General features: G+C 45.3%; 1 protein-coding gene across 1 annotated transcript; it reads left to right on the forward strand.

Moving 5' to 3' along the window:
- Positions 1-1933: 1933 nt before the first annotated feature.
- SERTAD4 (SERTA domain containing 4) lies at positions 1934-9407 on the forward strand. The gene is made up of 4 exons (XM_021547575.4): positions 1934-2533; positions 2861-3047; positions 3418-3533; positions 6483-9407. The coding sequence occupies exons 2-4, from the start codon at positions 2876-2878 to the stop codon at positions 7230-7232; spliced, it is 1038 nt and encodes a 345-aa protein (XP_021403250.1). The 5' UTR covers positions 1934-2533; positions 2861-2875; the 3' UTR covers positions 7233-9407.
- Positions 9408-26257: the final 16850 nt, after the last annotated feature.

Here is a 26257-nt window from a genome sequence, read left to right on the forward strand (position 1 = left end):
TTTGCTGTAATTTTATATTGTAAATGTATTGTATGTTCAAATGTACATCTTTCATCCTTTATTTCCAGAGGCGCTAATGGAAATGTAACAATGTGTGTGCTGTTCTGCAAAGTCTCATTGAAACCAACGGGATTTTGGATGAAATCCCTCCATTGCATAAGATAATGTAATATAAATGGGTTGGGCTTACGGCTGGAGAATGATGAGATCTGGTTCTATTTCTGGCGCTGACACTGATTTGCTGTGTGACTTCTGGCAAGATACTCAGGGATGGATTTTGCCACCCTTAATGGGGAAAAGCAGTAGGCTGGCTCTTGGGGAGCAGTGCCAGAGGTCCTGTTTGCAGAGCTGGGTCTGATGGTGCTTCCTCAGTAAACACTGGCTCACAGTTCTGCTGTGTCCAACTCCACCTTCAAGGAGGCCAACTTTTCCCATGTGCTTGGGTGCTTGCAGCTCTCTTCCCACTCATTTGCAGCAGCTGGAAATCACTGCTTCTCAACATCCAAGGGGAACAAATAGCGCACCCAGAGTCACCAGGCCTTTTAAAAGCCTGGTTCTCAGCATCTGTATGCTGAAGCAATTACTCTGCCACAAAATAGGACTTATTTTTTAGCTGAGAGCCACCTCTAAATCTTTGTAACACATGCTGAGATCTACAAGCTTTGTTTGGGGCTTTGGTTTTCTGGTGGTTGTGTTTTGTTTCTCCCAGGGAAGCGATATTATTTATGCCTTGTTTTTATACAGTTTGGAAATATGGAGAATGTGCATGGACAGTTGCTGTTTACAGAAGTGAACTGGCCTGCCTCTATTAATTTTGCATGTTGTAAATAGCAAAAACAGTTCATTTACTTTCGTGGCTGTCCAGAGAAAACTCAGTTTTTCAAGATAAATTAGCAGCACTATGCAGAAAGCTTCCTTCCTTCCTTCCTGCATGTTTCTGCTTGAGCTTAGAGAGACCTATTTGTGAAGAAATATGGTAAGAAAAAGATGCAGACTTGAAATCTCAGATTCTCATTTAAAAAAAGTAAATTCACAAAGAGATGCTGTATTCATTATGAGCAAAGAATCTTGACTTCCAGAAGCAGTAGTGAGTTTCTTCCAACCCTTATTCTCTCAGGACAAACACTGAGTGTTGATGTCTTGCCAATGTGAGAAGATTGATGTGCCCCTGTGAATGATTCCTCCATCTGGATTAATGAGAAGAGTCCATTGCTGCTTTCTAATGATGGTGTAATCTTTTCAGATACAAAATATATGAGGTTTTAGCTGGTTCTTGGGGTCATTTCTTGGTCCTGCTGTTAGATCAGCAGACTGACTCAGTTGTTTTGACCACTCCTTCCATGTGTTGGTTCTCAGCTGGTAAGACAAGGTGTGGGGAATAAATAATAGATGTTGTCTGTGTCAGGGGTAACTTTCAAAGGGCCAACCAGCGGCTTGCCATTCCCTATGCTGTTCCTTGGTCCAAGAAAAACAAGATGGCAAGAAAAATGACTGAGGTCTATATGCAGTGCATTAGCAGTAAATTGGCTCTGAGGAAGAGGTTTAGGCACCTGTCAGTCCTCCTGCAGCGAGACTGGTGGCCCTTACTAAGGCAAACTGCCTGGGGACCGCAGCTGCCTGTGCCTCCAGCTCCCGTTTGTGCCCCGGTGAGGAGGCAAGGCAGATCCATGCATGCAGGCATCCAAGACACAAACAGCGCACGCTGGAAGCCGTTTCTTAATAAAGTAGCAGCCTTGTGCTAGGATTTAAGAAAACAACTGGCAGATGTGAACGATTTATTTTTCCTCCCTCTTCTGCTGCGGTTTATTTTTTCCTCTTGTTCGAGAGCGCTCGGCTGCTAACACAAACAATTGCTGAAATTCCACCTGCCCACCTGCAGCCCCTCCTTCCCGCCGCCTGCTCGGGCCGTCGCCCTCCTCCGGGAGGGCTGCGCCGAGGGGAAACTACATCCCGCTTTCTTAGAGAGAGGAGGAGGAAGGAGAGGGAGGGGCCGGGCCGTGTCTGGGCGCATTGTTCCGCGCTCCTCTGCCAAGAAGTAGGTGACTATGAACTCATCCCTCGCTCCTCGCAGAAAGTTTGCCGCCTTCCCCCCCTGCTCCCCTCCCCTCCCGCCCGCTGGCGCGGCAGGAGGCAGCTCGCAGCCCGGCGCTGGCCCCGGAGTCCCCGCTCCTGCTTAATATTCCGCCCGCTCCGCCGATGTTGTGCTTGGCTCCGGTGGGACCGCAACTCACGGCGTGAAACCGGAGCCAATTTTCTGTCTTTAGTCTCGCAGTGTTTTGACTGGAGGCAGATCCAGTTCAGTCCGATCGGGGCTAGTGGAAACAACTACCTAAGTCTCCGCTGTCTGTATCGTTTGGGAGGGAAGAAAGAAGAAAGGAAGGCGATCCCGGACTGCTGGGCGCGCTCTCTCTCGCACACACACGCACCGCAGACACACGCACCCAGACAGGCAGACTCGCACCCCGCCGGTGCCGAGCGCGCCGTGCCACCGCCGCCGGGAGGAAATGGGAAGGCAGTGAGCGGATCCGAGCCGGTGTGTGAGCGCCGCCGGGGCCGGGAAGGGGCGGCGGGGGGAGCGGAGCGCGGCCGGGGGCGGCGGGAGCGGGGCCGGGGGCGGCGCGCACCAACTCCCGGTGCCGGGGACCCCGCGCCCTTTGTGGGAGAGGGCTCCGCTCTTTCTCCTGCCGTAAGGAGGGAGGGGAAAAAACCCTAAACGCGTGTCTATGTGAGGTCGATACGCGTATGTTTTTCATATACGTGTGCGCGGAGGTCTGGCTGCTGGGGGCCGCGGGGGGCGGAACGCGGCGGGGCGGGGGGCAGGTGAGGGCGGCGGGCGCTCACCGCGCTGCTTCGCTTCCAGGTGCCGGCGCCCGCGATGACCCTGGTGCTGCCCATGCAGCGGCTGGGCCGCCCCATCGCCGCCGAGGGAGCCGCCGACCTCGCCGCCTACCGCGCCCTCTGGGAGCCGCCCTGCTGCGGCCGCCCCGGCCCCGCAGCCCCGCCGGCCGCGGCCCCAAGCCCGCCGGCCCCCGGGGCCCCCGCCGCAGGTAGGCACGGCACCGCCGCGGGGGCACCGGGCGGCCCCGGCACCAGGGGCTGTCCGCGGAGCGGGGCGGGCGGAGGGCGGAGGGCGGGGGTCTCCCGCGGGGCCGCAGGTGCGCGGGGCCGCCGGGCGCTGTCGCGGCGCAGTTGTCCGGCACCGAGCGCCCTGCGGCGGCCCCGGCTCCCCGCGCCGCCGCTCGCAGCGGCCGCGGGTCCTGCGCCTGGCGGGAGAGGGTTTATTGCTGATCGCCGCCGATCGATGCGAAAATATGCGGCGGCGTTCTCCTGTAGCGCGAAGGGAAATGAAAAGTATTTTGTTTGGAGAACCTCCGGCAAACCGCATGTCATTTGTCATATCTGATTTATTACCCACAGGATCACATTACAGGGGAATTTCAAATCCTGTAACGACATCCAAGATCACATACTTTAAAAGGAAATATGTGGAAGAAGAGGATTTTCATCCGCCACTCAGCAGCTGTTCACATAAAGTATGTTTTCTCATAGTCATTATTTTTACTCTGAGTTTCAGATGCTTAGTAACACTCGATTGACCCATTTCCAGAAGGCTGAAATACTCTGCTGAAATTAGGAGAATGATCCAGCTGTTTGCTCAGAAACAAACAGTTGTCACTTCTTCACATTTATTGTTGTATTGTCATCAATTGCAAAAGAAGCAAAGGCGTTTCTGCAATAATAACTGCAAAGGAAATGCTGAGAATAACTTTTTTTTTCAGATTATTTTGTTCTTAGCTAGTTCACGTCTTGCTTACAGAAACAGGTCTGTAACAACATTTAAACAACAGAAAGGCAGAACATAAGTAAAAGATTTCCCACTCATATAAAACTTCCTTTCCAGAGGGGAAAATAGTGAGAGGTTCCATACATCCCACACTGGTCACTGATCCTCTAAAAAACCAGAATGGCTTGGAAAGCAAGTACAAGTTCCCTCAGTATTTAATCATGTTTATTAAAAAGCTAATAACTCCCAAAGAACAGATTAGTAAATGAAAGAATATTTTTAGTGAAAGTTGCCAGGGGAGAGATTAGAGCAAACGTTTCCCAGGCCGGTGAATACATAAATTGAAATCTGACTTTTTCTGCGAGATTTTATGCTCCCTTTCATTAAGGGCTCAGTTCTGTGTGGAACTGAATGCCTGGGGTGAAATGCTTAAGGATAGCTCATGCCTTGAGACACCATCCTTACCTTATTGAATCCTACCTGGCCCATGGAATTCCAGTGCTACCCATGTTCTCTTGGCAATGAGGGAGAGATTTCTGTGGAGGAGAAGCAAGCATTAATGCTGAGCTCAGTTCCCAAATACCTTAGAGTAGCTGAAGAAATTTTCAGCTACAAATAGAGTTGTCTGGAAATAAGTACCTGGACCAGAAAGGTGAAAAATTGTCCCGTTGTTAATTTCAGAAGATGTCTGGTTTCCTGCCAAGACAGTGAATAAACAGCACCAAGGGTGTTGAAAAAAGTGCTTTGGTTAGTGAGTGTCTCACACATATTACTTCACTCTCCCAGTTTTCAGCCAGTTTGTTTTTTTTTTTTTTTTATAAGATTGCTGGATTTTTGTATCAGTGATTAATTTCCTTACAAAGAGGGGCAGGAGGAATAGTTATTTAGCCTCTTCTAACAGCAATAAGATGCAGTTGTAGAGGTATTAGTAAGCTAGACCCAGCCACTGTTTTATGCTGTTGTTTGCAGAGGTGTAACGTGTCAGAAACTCTGGGTCACCAATTTCTTCCATTGAGCCCAAATACATTTTCTTCTTTGCAGCACTGAGCTCTGGCAGAGGGAGGATGCACACCAGGTTTCCTTGAATTTATTACATGTTTATACCTCTGCCACCCAGTAAAGAGATATGTTCTAAGATTACTTGTCCCATAGAGGATAAGATGGTAGGGCCTGGGGCTTCTCTCCAGAGGGCTGCTGGCAAACATGTATAAGAAATCCTTTGATAACTTGTTCTTACTGGTGTCCCTCCAGTACATATCTCCAGGAGAATCCCAGTTCAAGGCTTACTGGTTTGCTCCAGGCTTTTATGGCTTCACTGACTGTTGTTGCATCAGGTACAAAGGACGCAAATGAACCTATAGGCTTAATATAATTTAAAATGAGTCATTTATTATAGAAAATTACTCTCTCTAACAAAGAGCTTCAGCTGTGAACTCATATGAAATTATGGCCAATTTTTGTTTTTATGAGGCACTGTGCTGCTTCTAAGCCTCACAGACATGACCAGGCTGTGGAAAGAGCTAGAGGGCTGAGGAGAGCTGAATGGATGTGAAAAGCAGCTGTGCTTTAAGCTCTTTCAGTCCTCATAGCTACGACTTCCACTCTGCAAAAATGCTGTAACCATGTGGGAAAGGGAAGAATGATCAAGCCACAGATGGGGGGATTTAGAGCAGTCTCTCTTTGTGCTGTGCTGCTCTCCTCCTACGCAAACCAAATTCTTACTAAAAATGAAAATTAGTTACTAGTGCTTACAGTAGCATGTGTTGCCCCCTCTCTTATTTTGATTCCCAGGGTAGCGATTACAGTGCAGAATCTGGGGCCTCCCAGGGGCAGTAACCTGCTCGTGCTGCCAGTGCTGAGAAGGGAGTCCTGGAAGGACCAGGGAAGGGAGAACAAATCTGTGGGCGTAGAGCCAGGATTTCTGCAAATCCCTATCCTCTCTTCGTTTCCTGACCTTATCCCTGCCTATCTGCATTCCCACCGGTCCTGTAGAGCACAGGGCGTAGTACACAGGCCAACAGCTGCTCTCCAGATGCTGGGATGCTTTGAGATGGGTTTCTCCCAGCCTCCCTCCCTGCATGCACTTCTGTGCACAAGATCAGTGTAAGAGCCTGGCAAATGGAGACCTCCTCGCTGGAGGGCCTCTTCCACTGGCAGCAGATGAAATGCTCCAACACTTCACTGTGTGAAGCAATGGCTGCTGGCTGCCTCTTCTTGCAAATCTTGGTGCTGCAGGAAGGACTCTTGCTTGGCTTCAGGGCTTTGCAGAAGCCCCACAGGGGATGATGGAATTGGGTCCATTTGCAACAAAAGGCCCCCCTAGCCATCACTGGAGCAAAACTGCACAACAATTTTATGTTCTAATCCCAAATGTAATTAAAGAGCCAGATGTGTGCATCTGGATTTCACTCTCCCACCTTGGATTTCTGCCCTGCAATTGCCTCTGTGGTGTAATGCTCAGTGATTTACCTCCTTCAGCTGCTTACCCCTAAAGACGGGGGTATGCTGTGGAAGAGAAAAAGCAGGTCCCTGGTTACAAGGATGTGCAAAATGAAAAAAAAAAACAGTTTTAGATGCCTCAGAAAAAGAATAGAACAGTAGTGACACAGAGAGAATACTTTGCTTCGTTTCCTTTCTCCTTGTCTGGAACAAAACTGGCTGCCTTCAGTTCCATATCATGTGTTTTTTGCATTTTCAGACAATCTCCGTGTTTGAGGAGCGGGCCCATATTCTCTACATGTCTTTGGAAAAGCTGAAATTCATTGATGATCCTGAAGTCTACCTGCGTAGATCCGTCCTCATCAACAATCTCATGAAGAGAATCCACGGAGAGATCATCATGCAGAACAACTGGTGCTTCTCCACCTGCTCCTTCAATGGCACCTCCCCACAGGAGTGGTTTGTGCCTCAGGACTGTCCGTACAGAAAACGCCTTCGCATGGCAAAGGAGGAGTACGAGAAGCTCCACATGTGCTGCTTCTATCAAGAATGTGGCAGTCACTATTTAAATCTACCCTACTCTGTTAATGCTAGTACAGAAAGTAATTCCTCTTCCTCCTCCTCCTCCCCCTCCTCCCCTCCCATCTCTTTGCCGAGCTGTTCCCAGCAGGTGGATTATGAAGTTGGCAGCGCACCTTCTTACAGAAATGATGACCAGATACCTGCTAATGAAATATTCATCACTAATGGCAGGTCTCACAGTAATCAGGAAAAGGCAAAATTTAATGACAAGAATGGAAGTAATGAACCTGAGAGAGAAAGCATCGCCCTAAACTGTGAACCTGTAAGAGGCACCCATGCTCTTGAATGTAAAGGCAAATTTTATGACTATTTTGAGACTGGATGTAATGACAAGAGCAACATAAGTGAATCTTGGAAAAAATCCTTAAGGAAAAAGGAATCTTTACCAAGTAATAAAATCTGCTGCAACAAAGGAAGTAAAATATGAGGCATCTTTCTTGCTCTATTGAAGCATGCACAGCATGTTCCTTCTCTATCAAATTTTTATTTTGAACGGATTTTTTATAGTTTTCTACGAATGGTACAATCATGCCACAAACGTGACGTGTAGAGTGGAGATCAGATTGCGTAAAGTGTCTCTGCTATCCGCATCAGCAGCTTTTTATACATGTGGAGACTTCAGAAAGAACACAGTTGCATTCTTGCTGAGCACTGTAGTCTGTGCAGCTATGGTGGAGCTTTCGTTGCTGAAAATGCCAATCAGCCAGATGGGGAAAACATATCGTTTTACATATCCCCGCCCCCAAGAAGTCTGCCATTAATTAAGAAGAACCTCCATTATGTTTACCAAGGAATTAGAAGTCTGGTAAACAAATTGATGCTACCAGCAAGGATGATAATGCTCCTTGTAACTCAGTATTCATTCTGACAAAGGACTGTCTTCATGGATTGGGAATAAACCATCCTTACGTTTTGTAGTGATACTCTTGAATTCCTGTATTCAGCGTCTTGTTCAACTGACAAAATAGGACATAGCATAAAGAAATAACCTGTTTATGGAATTTTAATCAGAATCAAACATGCAGCTCAAGTACTTGCATGTTTTCACCTCAGCTGTAATAACTAATGAGGTTTGTTGTTACACAGGGCAGGTTTTTTTTTTGGTGCCTTACTTTTTGTCTTAATTTTTGCCAGTGTGAAAATTAAGTATGAATCTGATACAGCAGGGATTTAGCCTAAACAGAGATTAAAAAAGAAACCCACAGGGTGGATCAATATTATTAGAAACCTTTAACCTTTGAAGTACTGAGTTCAACTTCCTATTCAAACATCTCTGTTCTTCCTTTTTGATGCTCAATTGCTTTTTGATTTGCCATCCTTAGGAAGGGATTTAAGAAACAATAGAGAGATGTCTCTTGTAAACAAGCATTCGATGCTTGAGTGTTTCTATGGCAACTGTCTGTTGCTGGGGCTCTTTTTTTTTCTTCTTCGTATAATGAAGTTCATGACCCAGTGGCATGTTTTATACTTTATTCTGTTTCACATAATTTCTCTATTTTAGATTGCAAAAGCATGCGGGAGTTTTCTATGAATTTTGCCGTTGATTTAAAAAAAGACAAGAAGGCAAAAAGCACAATGTTAATTAATAATGTGGTGATAAACACAGTTTTATCTGAATGAATGTAAGGGGTTTAATTTTAAAAAAGAACATTTTGGAGATTTCAGTGGCTGAGGACAACATTTAGTCATCCCTAGGTAGATTGGTTGCAAAAGTGTTCTGTGCAATATGCCCAGAGGACATGAGTTGGGGTTGGACCAAGAGTGAGTCTTAGATTCACTAAATTAATTAATTCCCACAGCCCCCATAACAACTGGCAGGATGTGCTCAGCAAAATAGCCACATCCAGGCCACAGCTGACTCATAAATAGCTGCCTGTTCCCACAGCATCTTGCACTCAAGTGGTATCTCCTCCTGCTTCTTGCCCAAAGGGTGAAAATCACCTCTGTGCTGGGGAAGCAGCCAGCTCAGTGCAGGGCATGAGTGTCCCCTGGGGACACAGCCCCAGACTTGGCACTGGAGTCAGACAGGTCTCTGGGTCTGAGATCTCCTGCTTTGGGTTTCATGGGTTCAGCTGGAGGAGTCCTGGGCATTGGTTATTTTGGGTAGCAAAATACATTTGCAAACTGTAATTTTTTTCATAATGCCCAGTGGTCACAGGAAAAAGCTAACCCCAGCCAAGGTGAACACAAACACAACAGGATATAAATCAGTGATAACCTTTATGAAGTCAGGTGAGTTTAAGCTGGTAAGTTTGTAAGGGTTATCATTGTGAAAAATGACAAATAAAGAAAGTACAAGTCCCACCTGATTTCTCCAAGACAGGAGCTTTTTTATTAATAATAATAATATTAAATATAGATCTCATTCATACAGTGTATGAGTAGGATCATCATTTAGACATTTGTCCAGAAGGACCAATTTTTTAAAAAACCTGACTTTTCTTGTGTTATATCCAGATAGTCTAGTAATGTCTGCTCTTTTCCAATATTTGATAAACGCTTGATGTTTTAAGCTTAACTATTAGATGCTTGTATACTAACGTGTTGTTGTAGTAAAGTGAAATTTCCTTGATATATATTTATTAAAATGACCAAAATTCATTTTAATTTTACATCTCCAATGGCTACTGGATCCTTTCCCCCATGTTCCCTCCCCTCACCAAAGAAAACACCGTTTAATCAAGCTGCTTCATGCTCTAGAGATTGCACAGCAGCTGGCTCTGCACTTCAGGCTGGCTCTGTGAGGAGCTCACAGCCAGGGGTTCAGGAGCATTTAGGACAGTCTGAAGGTGCACTGAGAAGCAACAGATTCTCTGTAGGCTTGCACATACAGCCAAGGAAAACACCTGGCCAAATGCTGCCCAAACCACAAATCAGCTAACACTTTTGGGGGGGCCTGGAAGCTTTTTGACCCTAAAGGGCTCCTTGGTCTTCCAGAACAAGCCTGCACACATAACCTATCGCAGAGGCTTCTCGCTTGAATTTGCACAAGCTGAAGTGGTGGATCAGCAGATCTTTGTCTACTCTGGACTCTATAATGGTTTCTTTAGTTCTAGAGACTAAAGATTAACAGGTTAATCTGGAAATTAATCTGTTACAGCTCTGGACAATTTTACTGTCATCAGGGTTTGTAAGGGAGGAAATGCCATCAGATGAAAGTTGGCCTACAGATAAGTGGCCTTTTATGCCTTTCTCTGGACCTTGCCTCACAAAATAATAGCAAATACTGAAAGTAGATGTATTGGAGTCAGGAGTCCACTGAGTTATCCTGATGGCCTCACAAGAGACAGAGATATTTCACATTAGAAAAGGGAGGTGGAAACACCCTTGTCCCATTCCCAGAAAAGACCTTGATAGGATCTCCATCCTGGGCTAGACTGAATGGACTTAGATTCAATTTGATTTATGGCATGTGATAGGCCTTTTCCCCACTGCACACTCTAGTGCTAAAGACATTTAGCTAGTATCAAAAATTTTCAAGAAATAGTTCTTTTACAAGATTATACTAATGCCTTTCGTCCATATGTCCCCCACATAATTGCTAAATGAATGCTCCTCACCCTGATCCTGGCCTACCTGCCAGGAAGAACTGGACAGAAGAACTTCTCTCTAGGAAGATTGGTTTTCTCTCTATCATAAGACACTTTGCTCATAGAGTGTATGACTATGAAGTACTGTGCTTTTCAGCACATGCCAAACAGCAACAGAAAAAAAAGTTTCTGTTGTCACATCAATTTTGCTGTCACTAGGAACAGAAGTGTCATTTTATCTTCAGGATCCAGGTAATACATTTCACTTGGAAATGCACAATTCATTTGGGTTTAAAAAATCGTGTTTCTTTTTCAAAGCACGTGGCATAATGCCATTGTGCTTCATATATACTCACTACTTTTGGTAAAATCTTACTATTTTAACTGTATTAGCCAATCTGTTGAAACAGCTTAACATGGGTATGGAAGCATCCTCAGCACCCAGACAGCCTCAGCTGGCAGTGATGTGCAGTGCCAGCAGAGCAGCTGGTTCTGCAGGGAAAACAGCCACAGCCTGAGCCACAAAAATGAAGTGCTTCTTTCAGTCCTCAAGGTGTTACGCCCCTAAGCAAAATTGTGTCAGAGACTTTTTTCACATTTCATCTTCCTGCATGCCCTCCATCCTCCTTTTACACCCCTCATCTACCATCTGTCCTTTTGTGCCCTACCATCACGATGACCGTGACACACTGCCAGGGTGCTACAGTGTGAGCCACCACCCTTCGGGTTTGTGCAGGGGAAGCAGGGAGCTGGTTCAGAGCCACAGCACGAGCTAGAGCTGTATTTAAACAAAGTGACCCGGTGGCTGCTCTGTGGTCCCTCTGGAGCCTCATGCCAGTTGTGACCCCCGATACCTAAATTGCTTTTCCAGCTGCCTGTAGCTCAGATTGCCACTACAGAGTGATCTGGTGATTAGAGAGTTATGGCTGAAGCAAAGAGGTGAGGGTGATTTCTAGCCTGCATTTGACCTGTGTCCTTTCATTGCCTTCTTGAGCTAGAGGTGTAGCAAGTGCAGTGGCTGCTTACTCACACCAGGAACCTTGACAAAATAAGTTTCTTAAGTTTTATCACAAAAGAAACAAAAACCAAATGAGTCAGGTTTGGGAAAGGGAAAGGTTTAAACTGCTGTGAGGTAAAGGATTTCATCTGGTGGTGTATTCAGTGGATGTAACTCTCACATGGAGGCCTCCCAAAGGGACCTGACCTTTTACATTGTCCATCCCTTGCTTTGCAACCTCTAAGACAGGGGCTGCCCTCGCTTTCTGGAGGTCACCATTTGAGCTCCTCAGTACTGGTATGAGCTTTTCTACAGCTGCACGAAGCACCCCAGAGGCTTTTCCTGGCAGGGTGTGCAGAGCCTGTTAAAATATCGTAGCCAGGAAAGTGTTTCAAAGGATCCTGCTGGAAATGTTAGGAGATGCGAATCTTCCACATCCCATGTAACAGCCAAGCCGCTCAGTCACAACTACTTGGAATACACAGTAATTTCCTGTGTTTTTTCAATCTCACTTAAACTTCTCTGACAGATGGGGAAAGATGACTAAACCAAGGGAGTTTACAAAAGTTCGTCTTGTGGTGTTTGCAAACTGTCTCTGTGAGGTCCATTTTCTCTAATGTAAACACAGCCGTGGCTGGGTGCCGAGTTGCCTTTGCAGCAGCTAGTCCTGCTCAGCTTAAGGCTGCTAAGATGAGGAGTACCCAGCCAGCCAGTTCACTCTGGGGGCTGAACATGAACCAGCCCTGGGGCTCAGGGGTCTTAGGGGGAGACCTTCACTCTCTGGGATTTAAACAGCGTCATGCAAAGCAGCTGTGACTCTTAAGACCAGACCAAGTTTACTATGCCAGGTCAGAGGCTTTCCAAGGAGCCTTGGGTCAGGTGTGGAAGGTTAGATAAAACTAACCAGGGCAGTAAACATGTGAAGGCAATTGACTTTGGAGCTGTAGTTGGCCTATTGTTGCTCTCTCTAGTCTTTAAATCACTGCCAGGAAGGGAGTACACCTTAGGGAAAGTGGAGTTTCAATTCCTTGGCTTTGCAGAAGTGGTGCAGAGTATGCGAAGCTTTTTTCACCAGCTCTGGCTGAAAGGCCAGGTAGGCAAATGTTTTACCTTCTTTTATTGCTGAAGTTCCCCTTGCTGAGGAATATAGGCTGTGTGAGGAGGAGCCACAGATGGGTGGTCTGTGTACACTCAGAAGTATGGGTGAGCGGAGAACCCCAAAAACCCCAAAGCAGAGAGATGCTGAATTTGAAAAGTAACTCATCCTTTATAGCTAGTAATTCTCAATTAATTCAGCATCACTCTCCAGTTTACTGTGGAGAGCATTTATTCTGTCATATTAGGATTGCAGCAGAACCTGGTCTGTGTGCTCAAGGTCAGTCCATTTCCAGCTACCTCCTGCAGTGCTGCTTTCCCTGTGGAATACCCCACTAGGCTTATTCTTCTGTATGGTGGTCTGTGTCTGCCTCCTGAAACAACTAGAGGCTCAGGTCCTTGCAGAGGAGGATGATGGGCTGTCAGTAGCTGGTGGTCTTCTCTCCTCACTGGTACTAGTCTGTAGCTGCCACAGTCGCACTCAGTAAGCTCAGAGGGAGCCCATAACATCCTTCTACCATCCCCTCACTGCCTTATATTTCTAATACAGTATTTTCCCTCATGAACTATGACTAGTACCAGAGATTTTTGCAGCTGGGTGATGGGTAATGAGACCCTTAGCTGGCATGAGATGATGCTGTGCTGTTGATTTCTGGAGAAATTGTACCTGGTCCTATAAGCTAACCACCCACATCTTTGGTTATTGTTGGTTTTGTCTTTTCCCTTTTCCTCATTTTCTTAATCAGAATAAGTTTTGAATGACAATCCCTCTCTTCCACACCACATTTTGTGGGACTGCTAGCCTGTATTTGCCCCTTTAGTATGGAAAAACCTCTGCTGGTGGGAGTTGAAGTTATGCAGCAGATTGTTTTCAAATCCAGTTTTATTCTCAGACTCCAAAATGGTTTGTGTCCCTCAGTATATGTGTAAAATCTGTGCTCCTTCGTAAATGCTAAAAGGCCTTGTAATTATTTTTTTCCACTCCATCCTTTACTTTTTCAGGGCAAAATCCTCTGTACTTTGGTCTATGAGTAGGTCCTGCTAACCTGACTCCTCATCCTCTTAGTGATACGGCTGCCAAGGGGCCATTTATTTCTTTAAGTATACTAGTGTGTGTTTGGCTCAAAATGCAGTTGTCCTTTATCTTTCTTACAAACCATCAGACAGTGAACATAAATCTAAGTGTTGCTACATACTAAGTATAATGTACTTTTAGCATTGTTTTCTTCAAACTTATCTTCTGTGAGTCTCAACAAGTATTGCTAAAGCCACCTGCATTTCCCAATTACTGTTAATATTGTAATTAGCATTATCCTGAAAATAAAATTTGACTAATTGTTAAATCTTGAGCAGCCTATGTTTTACCTGTGGAGGCTGAATATGTATTATTCCTTCTTTGACCCCTTCCTCTGTGTAACAGATTGGTTTCTGGCTTACCAGCAGACTAACTGGCATGATGACAAATCTCATTTTGTCGTTTCTGAAAGAAGTAAGGCACACAGTGTTAATGCAATCCTGTATCTCCATTGAAAGATTGCTACAATACCGAAACTTTAAAATAACCTGTAAAGGCATCACAGGCATGAAGAAAATCTTAAAATATGAGTAGGGCATAAGCTACTGTCAGATCACTTTCCTTACTCTGCATGCAGGCTGAGACAAGGATTTTCATTGTATGAATTTATCCACCCATTGGAAGCGCCTGTTTGCTAATACTGAGGCTTAAGGATGACAGTGTAATGTCAGCTTTTGAGGTATTTCACCGGTGACCATTATAAATAAGGTATTCAGCTTTCAAGCTTGCCCTCCATTCCCAGTGATCCTCTGAGCCTCTCAAGCTGCTGATGGACCCCAGTAGTACCCTTCCAGCTGCCAAAGCTCCTTTTTCCCCTTTGAATATTTCCATATGCTATCAGTATCCATATTTCTAGGCTCTAGAAGCACAGGGACATGACAAACTGTCTTTTAACTGAATATCATAATAAATAATGGAAAGGCAACCCGCCTGATAATTTTATTCTTTTAATTGTGAATAGAGGAAACCTTTTTTAAAAAATTGCTGTTGTTTGGGAACCTAATTTTAATTTATAGAATGCAACCTCAGAATTTTCTGGCTGTCATGAATCTGACACCCATGCACTAAAAATCCTTCATGATCACACAGCCTGACCCTGGTGGGTGCCAAAATCAGAACCTCAGCAGATCTTCTGAGCTTTGACTGGATGTTTTCCCACACTGCCTCATTTTTCCCCTTTGCACAGAAGTGCTGAGAAGATACATGTGGAGGGGGATGGTACCTGAGAGAAAAATGTAAATCATAGCAACCTGACTGTCAAGAGGGTATCACTTTTTATTTCCTAGCTCATGTTCCCGGCAACAGCAGAGCTGCAATATTAAATTGTTTTATTTTACCTCTCGGCTTGGTTTACCGGTGCCAGAATAGTTGCAGCCCCTTGAGCACAGAGGTAAGGGGACCTTGCGACAGAGAGCTTGCCTGGAGGTTTTGTTCCCCTTTGATGGGTCGGGCTGGCTCTCATTGCAGGAGCAGCTGGGAAGAAATAATTAGCATCACAAAGAGCTATATTATAGTATTGCATTGTGCATTTGGAGCCTTCGCATACCTTCACACGTTCGGTTACGTGCTGCATAAATCTGAATTCGGGGTAGAAATGGAAAAACACATACGGAAAAGGACCTCGAGCTTTAAAGTGAAAATAATTTGAATATTTTAGGTGCGCATGTAGAGCGCCCTCAGTGTTTTGGGTATAGCTGTCTGGAACGCGTGGCCAGGAGCTCTTCTCCCCAGCCGGTGGGCTGGAAGGTTCCAGGGGGGATGCTGGAAGGTTCCAGGGGGGATGCTGGAAGGTTCCAGGGGGGATGCTGGGGAGTTCTGTCATGCAGGAGCTGCTGGCCTGAGTGGCCGTGAGCCCAGAGCAGCGGGTTACCAAGGAGAAGGCTGGGGGTGCAAGTACCTTGTGCTTTGCTCTGTTTTCACTGCTGGCAAACAGCAAAGCCGTGCTGTGGGAGCGCTGGCGATCCGTATGGATTGAGTTGCACAAGAGGTTGCAAACCCTGCTGAAAGCTCCTTTTACCCGTCCAGTGCCTCTCCCCTACGAGCCTCCAGGTGTTGTGCCCTCTCCTCCTGTCTTGCTCACAGCAAATCTGTCCCATGTGTCTGTTGCTGCCCCACGGTAGAGGCATTTGCAAAACCCACAGTTCATTCCCTGGCTCATTGGGAAATAACCTTGCATGCACCATGCCTGCCCAGCTGCCTACTCCCTGCAGCATATTTTTCTCCTCCATTTTTTCCCCCCGTTTTGACTGTTTCTTTTGCTGAGGAAAATTATCCGTCCTGGGAGTTAGAAGAAATGCAGAGAATGGAGTAAGTAAGAGGAGCAAAAATTTCCCAGGGAAGGTTTTTCAGAGCTGATCCTCCCCTGGGTCCAATATCTGTCAGACGTGCTTGCAGCACGCAGCTGCATCATGCTGTCAGGAAGAGGGATTTAAAATCTAACCTTCATATGCAACTCTTTCTCTTGCTCCTTTGGATTGAGAATCCCTGGCAGGGCGGAGTAAATCCTCTCCTAGGAGGGTGGCTCTGTCAGCCTGGCAGGCAGCCTGTGTTGCAGCAGGGAGCTGAAAGCTCCATCCGTAGTGGTAGCGATTTCTGTAAAACCCGAAGGTACTCTACCCAGGTACTTGTATCTGTACCCAGATATATGTATTTAAAATGACTCGTCAAGCAAGGAGATGCAAATTGAGCAAAGACCCTGGAAGATCCTAATGTTCTGTCCTGGTTGTGCATGAGATGGAGAGGTTGCTGTGCCTCTACCTGAGGTAACTCGAGGGAAGAGCCAGAGATAGGCTTTAAGGACAAGACCAGAGCACTGCAATAGCACTTGATGATTCTTAAAAGGTTGTGGTAGTTTAGGAAGCAAAAAAAAAGTTACTAAGGACAAAATTTTTGTTCAGGCTTTATGGTTGTAATTGTGAAAGTAAAATTTATCAGAGAAACAAATTTGTCAAAACTAATGAGACTTGTTACATTTAAACCACACTGACATTGTGTTGTGCTTTCCTTCACAAGCAATGTTGAAAATAAGAGTTGTAGTTGAAAGAGACTGGTGAGAAAAAATGACGCAGATCTATTCTTTTGTTTACTTGGTGCACTTGACAGCCCTGAACACAATCAGGTTCTCTGCTTTGCCTCTACAGTCTGTCAGTCAGTTTTCTGACATTTGTTTGAGCCTTTACATAGCAGCAGAGAAGACAGAACTGGATTTTATAAGGAAAATATGTCCATGGAAACACAAAGGGTGCTGATGGATTCAGTGGTAGGGAGTGTCATTGGGTGATACTTTGCATTCATCCATTTCAGGGGAAAAAATTCAGCACTGTTTGGTTTGGGTTTTTTGGGTGAGGTTGTGGGGTTTTTGGTATTGTTGTTTTTTTTTTTGTTGGCTTTATTTTGTATTTTTTTAAGCAGAGACTGCTTCTTTGCAACCTGAGAGCATAAAACACCACACATAAGCACTGATGAAATGTTAAAAAGAAAAAGTTGAAAAAACAAGAGTCTCAGCTAAGCTCCTGGCAGGTGTGGGAGCCACAGGGCTTTAGTCCTGTTCTCACAGTGTACAGCCACAGACCCTGGGACAGTCTTCTTTGCCCATGATAAATGCAGTGTGTCCCACATGAGAAAAGTCTTTCCTAGGCTCTGCAATGGTAGTTACTCTGAATGTTGTAGAGGAACCACCAGAACAGTTTCCTCTCAGCCTATTTCTAGCACTTCAGAAACTCTGTTGCTCCTTTCTATAACAACCACGTAACTTCATCAGCCACATCCATCTACAGTGCCCATTTCCTACAGCTCACAGCACTCAGATGGAAAAATGGGGTCTATGACTTCTCTTATCCTAGCTTTGCTCTTTCATAAGAAGTGTGGTCAAGTTAAGCAAAGCATGGATCATGTCAGACTGAGCAGAGGAGGGCCTGTATACCTCCAGTGATATCAGTAACCTGGCACAGGGGCAGACTGTTTGGGCAAGGCTTGTCAGAGGAGATCTGCTGGGCCACATACCACACCGGGACACCCATGTAGTTATTTCCTCCTCCTTGCAGAGGTTAACTGAAGAAACAGAAATTGAGCAGGATTGAAAAGTTTTTGAGGTCAGTGAAAACAGTTGGCTGCAGTGCTATAAACCCTTGATGCTTGCCAGACCCACTGTACTTCCTTCAGACCAGTACTGCAGAGGTCTGTAAGGCATGAAAAACCTTCCTTGAGAAACAGGAGATTAGAAAAACCAGAGAGTTTTGTATGTGGACTTTATGGTAAGCATATTTGCATGCATCTTCTTGCACCTCCAAGGCTTGGCAAATATTTGGAACTGCTTGGTGATTGCCAAGCCTGTACACAATGAAGGACCTCTGTGCCCAGCCCCATGTGTGGCTAAGTGGACTTCTCTGACTGTCCATTTTTCCTGGGATCTGACTTGTCCGAGACATGAAGATTCTGCTTCAAAGATCTGCTTATGTTTGAATGAGACTGACTGGGGAAGAAACAGCTGCTTTATAGCTCTCATATGGTTGTCTGGAGAAGGGTCCCGGAGCTGCAGCTACCCAGCTGGCTGCTCTGACAGGAAGATGCATCTTTGGCATAGCCCTCTGCTGCAGATGACTCCATGCATCAGCCCTCCTGCCCCTGGTTCTACTCATCCTAAATTCTCTCTAGTGCATAGGGGCTGTTAAGGAGCATCCACCATGCCTTGGAACCTGGGAAATGGAGATGATTTGTGGTGTCTGAAATACAGCCTAACACTTTCTTTTTTATTTTGCTTTGCATCAACACTGCTTTGACTCAAATTCTTTCAGACTCCACATCGTTGGACAAGAACTGCTGCCAGACTTTCTGCTTTGAAGCAGAAGAGAAACACCTCCATAATTTGCTTAGCCAGTGCCAATATATGGGGGAAGTCTGCCACGGTGCATGCCCTGATCCTGCTTTGGGGGAATCACTTAGAGCTGTTCCTGTTTTGACAGAGCTCATTTACCTCTCCCTAACTGCTGTAATCTCTTAAGAGTGCAATTGAGGTTGTTAATGAGAGTACCTTCATAAAGAATTTCCATATGCAAATTCCCAGTCTGAACTTTACTACAACAAAGTCTGTGTTGCTGTAATGGATTTCTCTGCACCCACAACCATCGTCTTTTACTCTCTGTGCACCATACCCTCCGCTACCTGCCCCGAGCTGCTTTCCACAAACTGGAAGTTGTGAGCCTGAGTCTAATTTCACCCTTCAGTAAGCAGGGAATTCAGAAAATTCAGAAGTGCTGGGATCCACACCAGGCAGTCACATCTGTGATGGCTTTCGGAGTCAAAGCTGTGTGTGTAGCTGCTACACTGTCATTTGCTCCGAGTGGGAACCTGAAACCTCTGCAAAGCCGCCTGCCCGCAGGCAGTGGGAGGCTCTGTTTGCTGTGCCGGAGGGAGGCTGGGTGTAGCTTCTTGGAGAACATGCACATGTGTGCACACATTCTGTGCTGGGCTGTTTCCTGGAGCGCTGGCCGTGTTCTGTCTTGTCTCTGGGCTCCTTAACTCAAGGGTCATTAGGACTGTTCACTCTGGCATTTGTTCAGCCACATCCTTCTCTGGATTAGACAATGTCTACCTTGTAGTGTTTGATCCTGATCCAGCATAAAATCTTCCATTAGTGTGACTTCAAGAGAGGAACACATTTTTCCCGGCCTGGGTCTGTTGGAGTTAGACTGTGTGCTACTTTGTACATTATGACCAAATCAAATTTCCTTTCATCAGCACCAGCTGTGGTGCTTTATGCCTAAGCTGGGAATGCAGGGTAAAAACCTCATGGATCCAAGTCAGAGCTGGAACTGACCTGAAGACTTCATGCAGCCTCAGGTTGAGTCTGCATCTATCTCCTGTTGTACTAAGCTGTCAAAGACGAGTATCTCAAGAAAGCCTTTCTTGTAATTTATATTTCATTAATTGGTGGGTCCTCTGGAGAGATGACATGCTGAGTCAAACAGCAGAAATTCATGTCATCTCTCAAAGAAAGACTAGATTGGTTTAACAAATGTTGGAGAGGGCATAGCATACATGGAAGTGTGCTATTTAGTCTCTGCTGTTCTTGATCTTGGGAGATGAAAACAGAAAAACACGTGAATTTATGAAGTGATGTAAAGGTGGAAAACAGCAACACAAAGACACATGGGAAAGAGGACTATTTAAGATGGCCCTTGACTATAGAATGGAGCAAGATGAAATTAAGTAAATATCAGCAAGATCTGCTAAAGTGTGGAACAGCCTCCAGAAAAAACCTGGGAGAGCCTTTACTTGAGCCACTCAACTAGCCTGAACAAGGTGCTGGAAGAGAGGCACTACAGCGAACAATTCTGCAACTGCCATAGGGCTGCTATGATCTAATAGTTCTTTCCCATCTTTAATCTCTGTGATCCTACAGTTAATCATCACATATTCATTGTGAAATCTTTGCTCAGAACATTTGTTAAGCCTCTATGTAACAAGTGAAAATTTTATACTATCTAGAAGAGGACAAATATAGGAGTTTTTAATCCAAAATTACACTAGCCAGTGGGCTTGGAGCCATAATTTTGCAGGCAGAAATTTGGACCTAGGTCCAAATTTTATGTCTCTACAATGGGCGGATATGAAACACAGCTTCTTTGTTTCTGTCTTGTGCCATTGTAATAGATGCTGCCAAGAAATACAGATAGTGAATCAGATGGGTGCTTTTCTCAGAGCAGTGACAGCAGCTAGCAGTTAGAAAGAGCTTTGGACATTTGAGTATAAGGGTGTGAATGGAGGCTGTTTTTTTCCTTATGCTTTTTTTCCCCTCACATCTTTTCCCTACCACTTCAAATGCAGAGATTGGATCTTGGGTGCAATGAAGATAGAGGTGGCCAGAAGGGAGTTCAAACCATTTGGAGCTACAGGAAATGCTGCTCTGATTTGTGATCTGCAAAGAATTGAGGAGGCAGGGGCATCTGTGATCCGCAAATTTGGTTTTGTCACTCTGAAAGATGATTATGGATCTGTAAGCAACCCTGTGGTACTATGTAGACTTTCTCAACAATTACTTCTGGAATTACTTCTACATCACCCTGCTGGTTGTAAACTTTTAGAATATCCCAGAAATAAGAGTAAGTTTTGGGCTCATGGGTTCCCAAGCAATGAACTGTCAGATGAGCTGTGCCCTGTTGTTCTTCCTCAGCTGTGGACCAGGTGTAAAGTAGCACTGCTGCTCCTCCTAATCAAAGGCTCACTGCTGGAGGTTTCCTGTAAATTGGAGAATGTGGTGATGGCAAAAGGGCTACCAACAGTGGACTGAAAGGACACAGAGGGGGAAGAGAAATGTACTGGGTCGTGGAACTGGGTCATGAATTGAAATGTATTTCTCTGAAATTTGTTGCCTTCCTTCTCTGACTTCAGTCATGGACAAGTAACTTCTCATTAGAGTTTCCATTTCCCTCATTTATTTCACCACCAGCTTCACATCACTCTTCCTTTGGTTTTCTTTAAACTGATCTTCTCCCAGATAGTGCTTTTCCATATGCATGCACTGGTCCTTATGTAGCCACAGCAGCAAAGAGGCCTGCCCTGCTCTTAACCAAAACTTTCTGAACATTTTTATTAAAACTTCCCTTTTCCCTGAAACATTACCAGAGGGTCCTGACAAACAAGTTGCAAAACTCTGACTTCCCTTGCAAACTTAGCATTCCATGTTCACTCCATGCAGGACAGATGAAAGAAGCCAGATTTTTCCATAAAAAGTTGACACTTTGTGCTCCCCACAGTGGATATGAGAGGATATGGTTTAACAATGTACTAATGTCCTGATGATTTTTTGCATCCACATTATGCACATTAGTAACATGAGCAGTTCCTGGGTATGAACAGATGAGCTTCTCATGGGATTTTTCACTGTGGTCAAGCATGGGAAGCAGGAGAAGCTGGAGGAACAGGAAGGAAGCAGTTTTGCTTGGAAAGACAGTAATTTTGAGTTCAGATGGTTTTGTTTTCACCCAGAAATTTTGTGAACTGGAGTTTTCAAGTGGGTTTTGCGTGTGGGTTCATTTTCTTGCCAATTTTGCATTTTGGGTGCAAAGGGGAAACCAGGGGGAGCTGAGGCAGCTGTGTTTTGAGACAGTGCAGTGCTGGTAATACTGTCCATATTCCCCAGCCCCTCACTCATTGTTGGTGGCTCCAGGAGGATGAATAAGCAGTTTGTTATCCATGGACTGCTTCAGTAGATGTTTGCATGCTGTTTGGCAGCTTCTGCAGATCATCTGATAAAAGGCGAGAAAGCAACTCTGCAAAAATAGAAGAAAAGAAAAAAAAGGAAGCATTTTGCCCTACTGAGCCTTAATCATAGCCCAGAACGCTTAGTGGGGAGGTCAGATGACCCATAAAATACCCCACAATTCAGTTATGCCTGGGAATAGAGTAAACTGAGATCAGCAATAAAACAGCTTTTATACAAGCTGGGTGGATGCTGTAACATGCCAGGGTATCTTGTGAGTAGTGCCTTTTGGGGCTGTGTTATGGCAAGTTGCATTTTGCACGGGCTATGTCCAGAGATGATCTTCCTTTGGCATTTCTCCTTTTTCTGTTATTACATTTTCTGCTGTGTACAGCCACAGAGCAGAGACAGTTTGCTTGCTTGCCTGGCATTCTTAAGCAGTGGAATTGGAAGTCAGGCTGAAGGAGTCCTAGGTAGAAAGGGGAGTGTATTAGTGCAGTAGTGCTGCATCTGCCTACAGATACAAGGGCTAGAAAAAGTTGTGAGCTAAAACCCATCACAATATTTTGTACATCTGAAAAAGGGATGCCTTTATACAATCTTTGCATTTATACTGTATCTTACTGGTCTCTGCCATTCCTGTTTTTTTTAATGATCCTTCTCTTCAGTGGATGTTTCCTGAAATGCTTCGGGAAATATCCTCTTATTTAAGAAGGCTGTCTCTGGGTAGGAGGCAGGGATAGCCTTCCTCTTGCCAGCTAACTAACTTCCAAACCCACAAATTCAACCTCATGATGAGCACATGTTGAAGTGGGGCTCTGTGTCCAGGGCAATCCTCTGATAATGGCCCAATTCATCAGGAAGCAGCATGAGCACCAGGTCCAGGCTGCAATGTCAGGGTAACTGTTCCCATCCTTACTCCTGTCTCTCCTGCTGTTGGTCCAGTGTATGATTGCAGTGGGCTGACCATGGCCAGCTGCCCATCCAGCCATCCTCTTGCTCCCCTCCTCAACAGGTCAGTGTGAGGAAATAAGCTTAGAAAAACTAATGGGGCAAGATAGAAGCAGGAGTATCACTTACCAGTTACTGTTATAGGCATAGCAGACTTGACCTGGGGACAATTAATTGATAATCTATTACAATATATTGGATAGTGAGGAAAAAAAAATAAGACAAACCAGCACCTTCTCCCCTTCATTTTTCACAGGCGTAACTTCGCTCCCAACTTCTCTGCCTCTTTCCTCATAAGGTGGTGCAGGGAATGAGAAATGAGAGTTGTGGTCAGTCTAGAACAGTTCCTCTCAGGTACACATTCTTCCTCATTCCCTTGCTCTGGTGTGGGTGCTCTCCATGACCTGCAGTGCTGCATGGGTGTCTCCACAGAGGAATCTCTGCTTTGGCACCTGCGCCACCTCCTTCTCGCACCTGGGTGCCTGCAGGGCACCTTATAATTTTCCTCGCACACTTTCCCTGAGGTGCCACCATCTGTGGCGTGTGTGGAGTTCAGCTGTACCCTGGGATGGGCCCACTGGGGGCAGAGGGATGTTTGAGGGGGATCTTTATCAACTGTGTGCATGGCCAGGGTGGGAAATCCTTGTCCTTCAGAGGTCACAACAAGTCAGTCCACCCCTCTGGCTTCCGGTCAGTTGTAGCCCCAACAGTCAGTGGGTGTTTCCCAAGTCTGAGGGCGAGGAAGGGAGGATGTTTTATTTTGCCAGGGGTGCAAAAAATGGCAGCAAGAGAGAAGCTCTTGAACAGAAGTATTCAGGGGAAGGCAGGGAGGAGACACGTGTGCCTGGAGGAAGGCAGGGACTGAGGCACGTTGGATTTCCTGAAGCTGTGGGATGTGGGAAGCACTGTGGGTGACAGACTGGGATGGGGGTGAGGAAAGGGCCCGGGAGGAGTGTCGGCCCTGCTGTGGGAAGGGCCCTCCCTGGTCCTGAGCAGCCACGGCCAAGCTGTGCCACAGCTCCAGAGGCTGTGCTCGCACCTGGGCAGCGCTGCTGTCCCACCTGCAGCCACCGAAAGCACCAAATACCTGTTCAACGCCTCTCTTCTGACTGTGTTTTACCTGAGAAATGCAGAGCTTTGCTGTTTTTTCTTCCTAATTAACGATTCATCAAGACAGCTGCAGCTGAGCATGGTTTAAAGTAACATGTTAACTTGGGCTGCTGTTGAAGTTTTGCAGATGGTTGCGTTTTGAAACAGATACCAACATGAACCAGACTTGGATCCAAATACCTCCCAGCTTTTAGATCTGCATCCTTAATGTTCAGAACACTTCTACTTAATCATTAGTAAACTAGACTATTAAAAATGGCATCAAAGTATGGCCATGAGCGAGAGGTTTTGTCAGAGTGGTTTAACCTTGGTAGTTTTAGAGCCAAAGCTTTGCATAAAGGAGAAATTCTAGGGTAAATGTAAATAACATACGTCTGGAGGATTAGCTGTCTCTTGTCCAGAAATGCCACACCTTGTAATTAAAGAAGAGGCTGTTAGTATGTGACACAGGAATGCAGAGGGTGTGGACCATCTCAGATTTACAGGCTATCAAGTTTATGAAAGAGACTAAATACTGTTTAGTGTTACAAAGGTGGTAAGACCTTTGTTCAGCATTGCCCCAAAAACCTGGCAAGCCTCTGATGGGAAAACACTTTGCAAGTAAGATCTTGCTAGAAAAAACATCTGTAGGAAAAATTCAGTAGGGAAACTCCAACAGCTTCTGAAATGACTGCTTTTCTTCATGCACTGCAACAGGATAATGATGTATAGGCTGCATGTCAATGTGTGTGTGCAAGTTGCCTACTGTGAACTGGAAAGTTTGACTGAGTATTTTAATTTAACTTTACAAGTATCCATTAAAATCAAAGTACGTGAGTCAATTTTAGTGCCAAAATAAGTGCAAGAGAAGCATTTCAGTAAGTGTAAAACAGTATCTGTGATGCAGATCTGAATGCAAGCACAGGGCTGAGGAAATAATTTTGGTCTTGTCCTTTGCAGTAGCTGCTATACCTCAGGATATTTATAGCTTTGTAGAATAATGAATATTAACACTTGTCATGTCACATCCAAAGTGTCATGTTAAAAAAGGGATTTGAACTCTAGAGATTAATGCGGTAAAAATTATGACAACACTTGGTTCCAATGAAAGAAAGGCTTTGAGTTAACCATAAAAGGCCCAAAATGGAAAAGGACCGTCTCTGCCCCTCCCACCAAGACCACCATTGTGACTCTCTGCCTCTCACCTTTGTGTCCACATCTCAGATCTGGGTAAGGCTCCTATACCCTTCTACTGGTCACTTGAAACATCTGTCATTAAATCTGTTGAGTGTTACCATGGGTTTGGTACTCGCTCGTTCATGGGCTAGAGAAGAGAATCAAATGTGTTAACAGGGTACCAGGAAATGATCAGAGACCTTCACTTGCACAGCTGTGTTCACAAGAAGTTTTCATCAGGTCTCCTGCAATGAAGGCAAACTGAAGACTTTTGATTGCCTGACTTTTTTGCCAGGTGGATATGCTGTCTTTTTCATTCTTGCGTAGGCAAAAGTTTCACTTTTCTGAAAGAATCACAGAAATCCTCTTCCCTAAAGGTAATTAGACTTTAAATGGGGTAAAGAAACATTAGCTACAGTGCTCAGAGCGAAGGGGAAGCAGCTGATTCAGATATCTAGAGACTGGAGGGCACCATTATAATTCAAAGCCTGACCTTCAGTTGGATGGTGTTTCCCTAGTCCCACTAGGACTGGATTTGGTGGTGTCAATACAGACACACTATTGTGAGACCAGATTTTGCCCAGCTGCTACACGGGCACAAAGAGCTGAGAAAGCTGCAGGGAGCCTCTTCGTTGTGTGTTCCTGGACAGCGGCCAACCTACCATCAAAGGTTGCTCATTCCTTGAAAAAGCACAGGGCTTGCTCCATCCCCTAGCAATGCCATGACTGAAAGGTGTTCCAAGAGAGTTGGAAAGGCTATTTCCAGTGCCCTAGTTTGTGGGCTGGAAAGAGTTTCAAGGTGGGCTGGAAATGGAAGTCTGCAGTGACACAGAACATAAGCAATGCCTGAATGGGAGGGTGTGGAAAACCATCTCCCAGGGACAAGCTGTGAGGCATGATAGAGCTTTTAATGAGTGAGCTGTCATCAAATGTCTAGTAATCTTTAGTAGTGTGTTTCCTTATGCCTTTGATTTTTGCATGCATTTGCAAAAACTCCTGAAACTCATCTATAAGCTGGGGTGCCTCTGACCAGCACAATTCTTCGTGTGTCTGTGTAAGTTTGCTGCTGCAAATACACCCCAATTCTTATGTAAAAATTCCATGGGAAAATCCAGGAACGACTGCATAACTGATTTGGTATGGCACTGGGCTTTAATTGTTTTCAGATTTCAGTTTTCAAGGCCAAGAAACCAGAACCCTAAGTAATGTTTCATTTCTATCCCTCTGCAAACTGAGTCTCTGTGGAATGCACAACTGTAGCACTCAACACTGTATATAGAAAAGCACTTCCAGTGTCCTGCAGATGTCTGCTCAGTAGCTTCCATATGGCAAATTGCTA

Source organism: Lonchura striata, chromosome 3 (assembly GCF_050655825.1).
Source record: "Lonchura striata isolate lonStrDom1 chromosome 3, ASM5065582v1, whole genome shotgun sequence".
NCBI classification, from domain to species: Eukaryota; Metazoa; Chordata; class Aves; order Passeriformes; family Estrildidae; genus Lonchura; species Lonchura striata.

What these genes read in the sequence shown, in the direction of transcription:
- SERTAD4 (XM_021547575.4), top strand. Translation starts at nt 2,876, where the DNA reads ATGACCCTGGTGCTGCCCATGCAGCGGCTGGGCCGCCCCATCGCCGCC. An exon ending in CCCCGGGGCCCCCGCCGCAG is followed by an intron (nt 3,048 to 3,417) that starts GTAGGCACGGCA and finishes TATTACCCACAG; the next exon opens with GATCACATTACAGGGGAATT. An exon ending in TCAGCAGCTGTTCACATAAA is followed by an intron (nt 3,534 to 6,482) that starts GTATGTTTTCTC and finishes TTGCATTTTCAG; the next exon opens with ACAATCTCCGTGTTTGAGGA.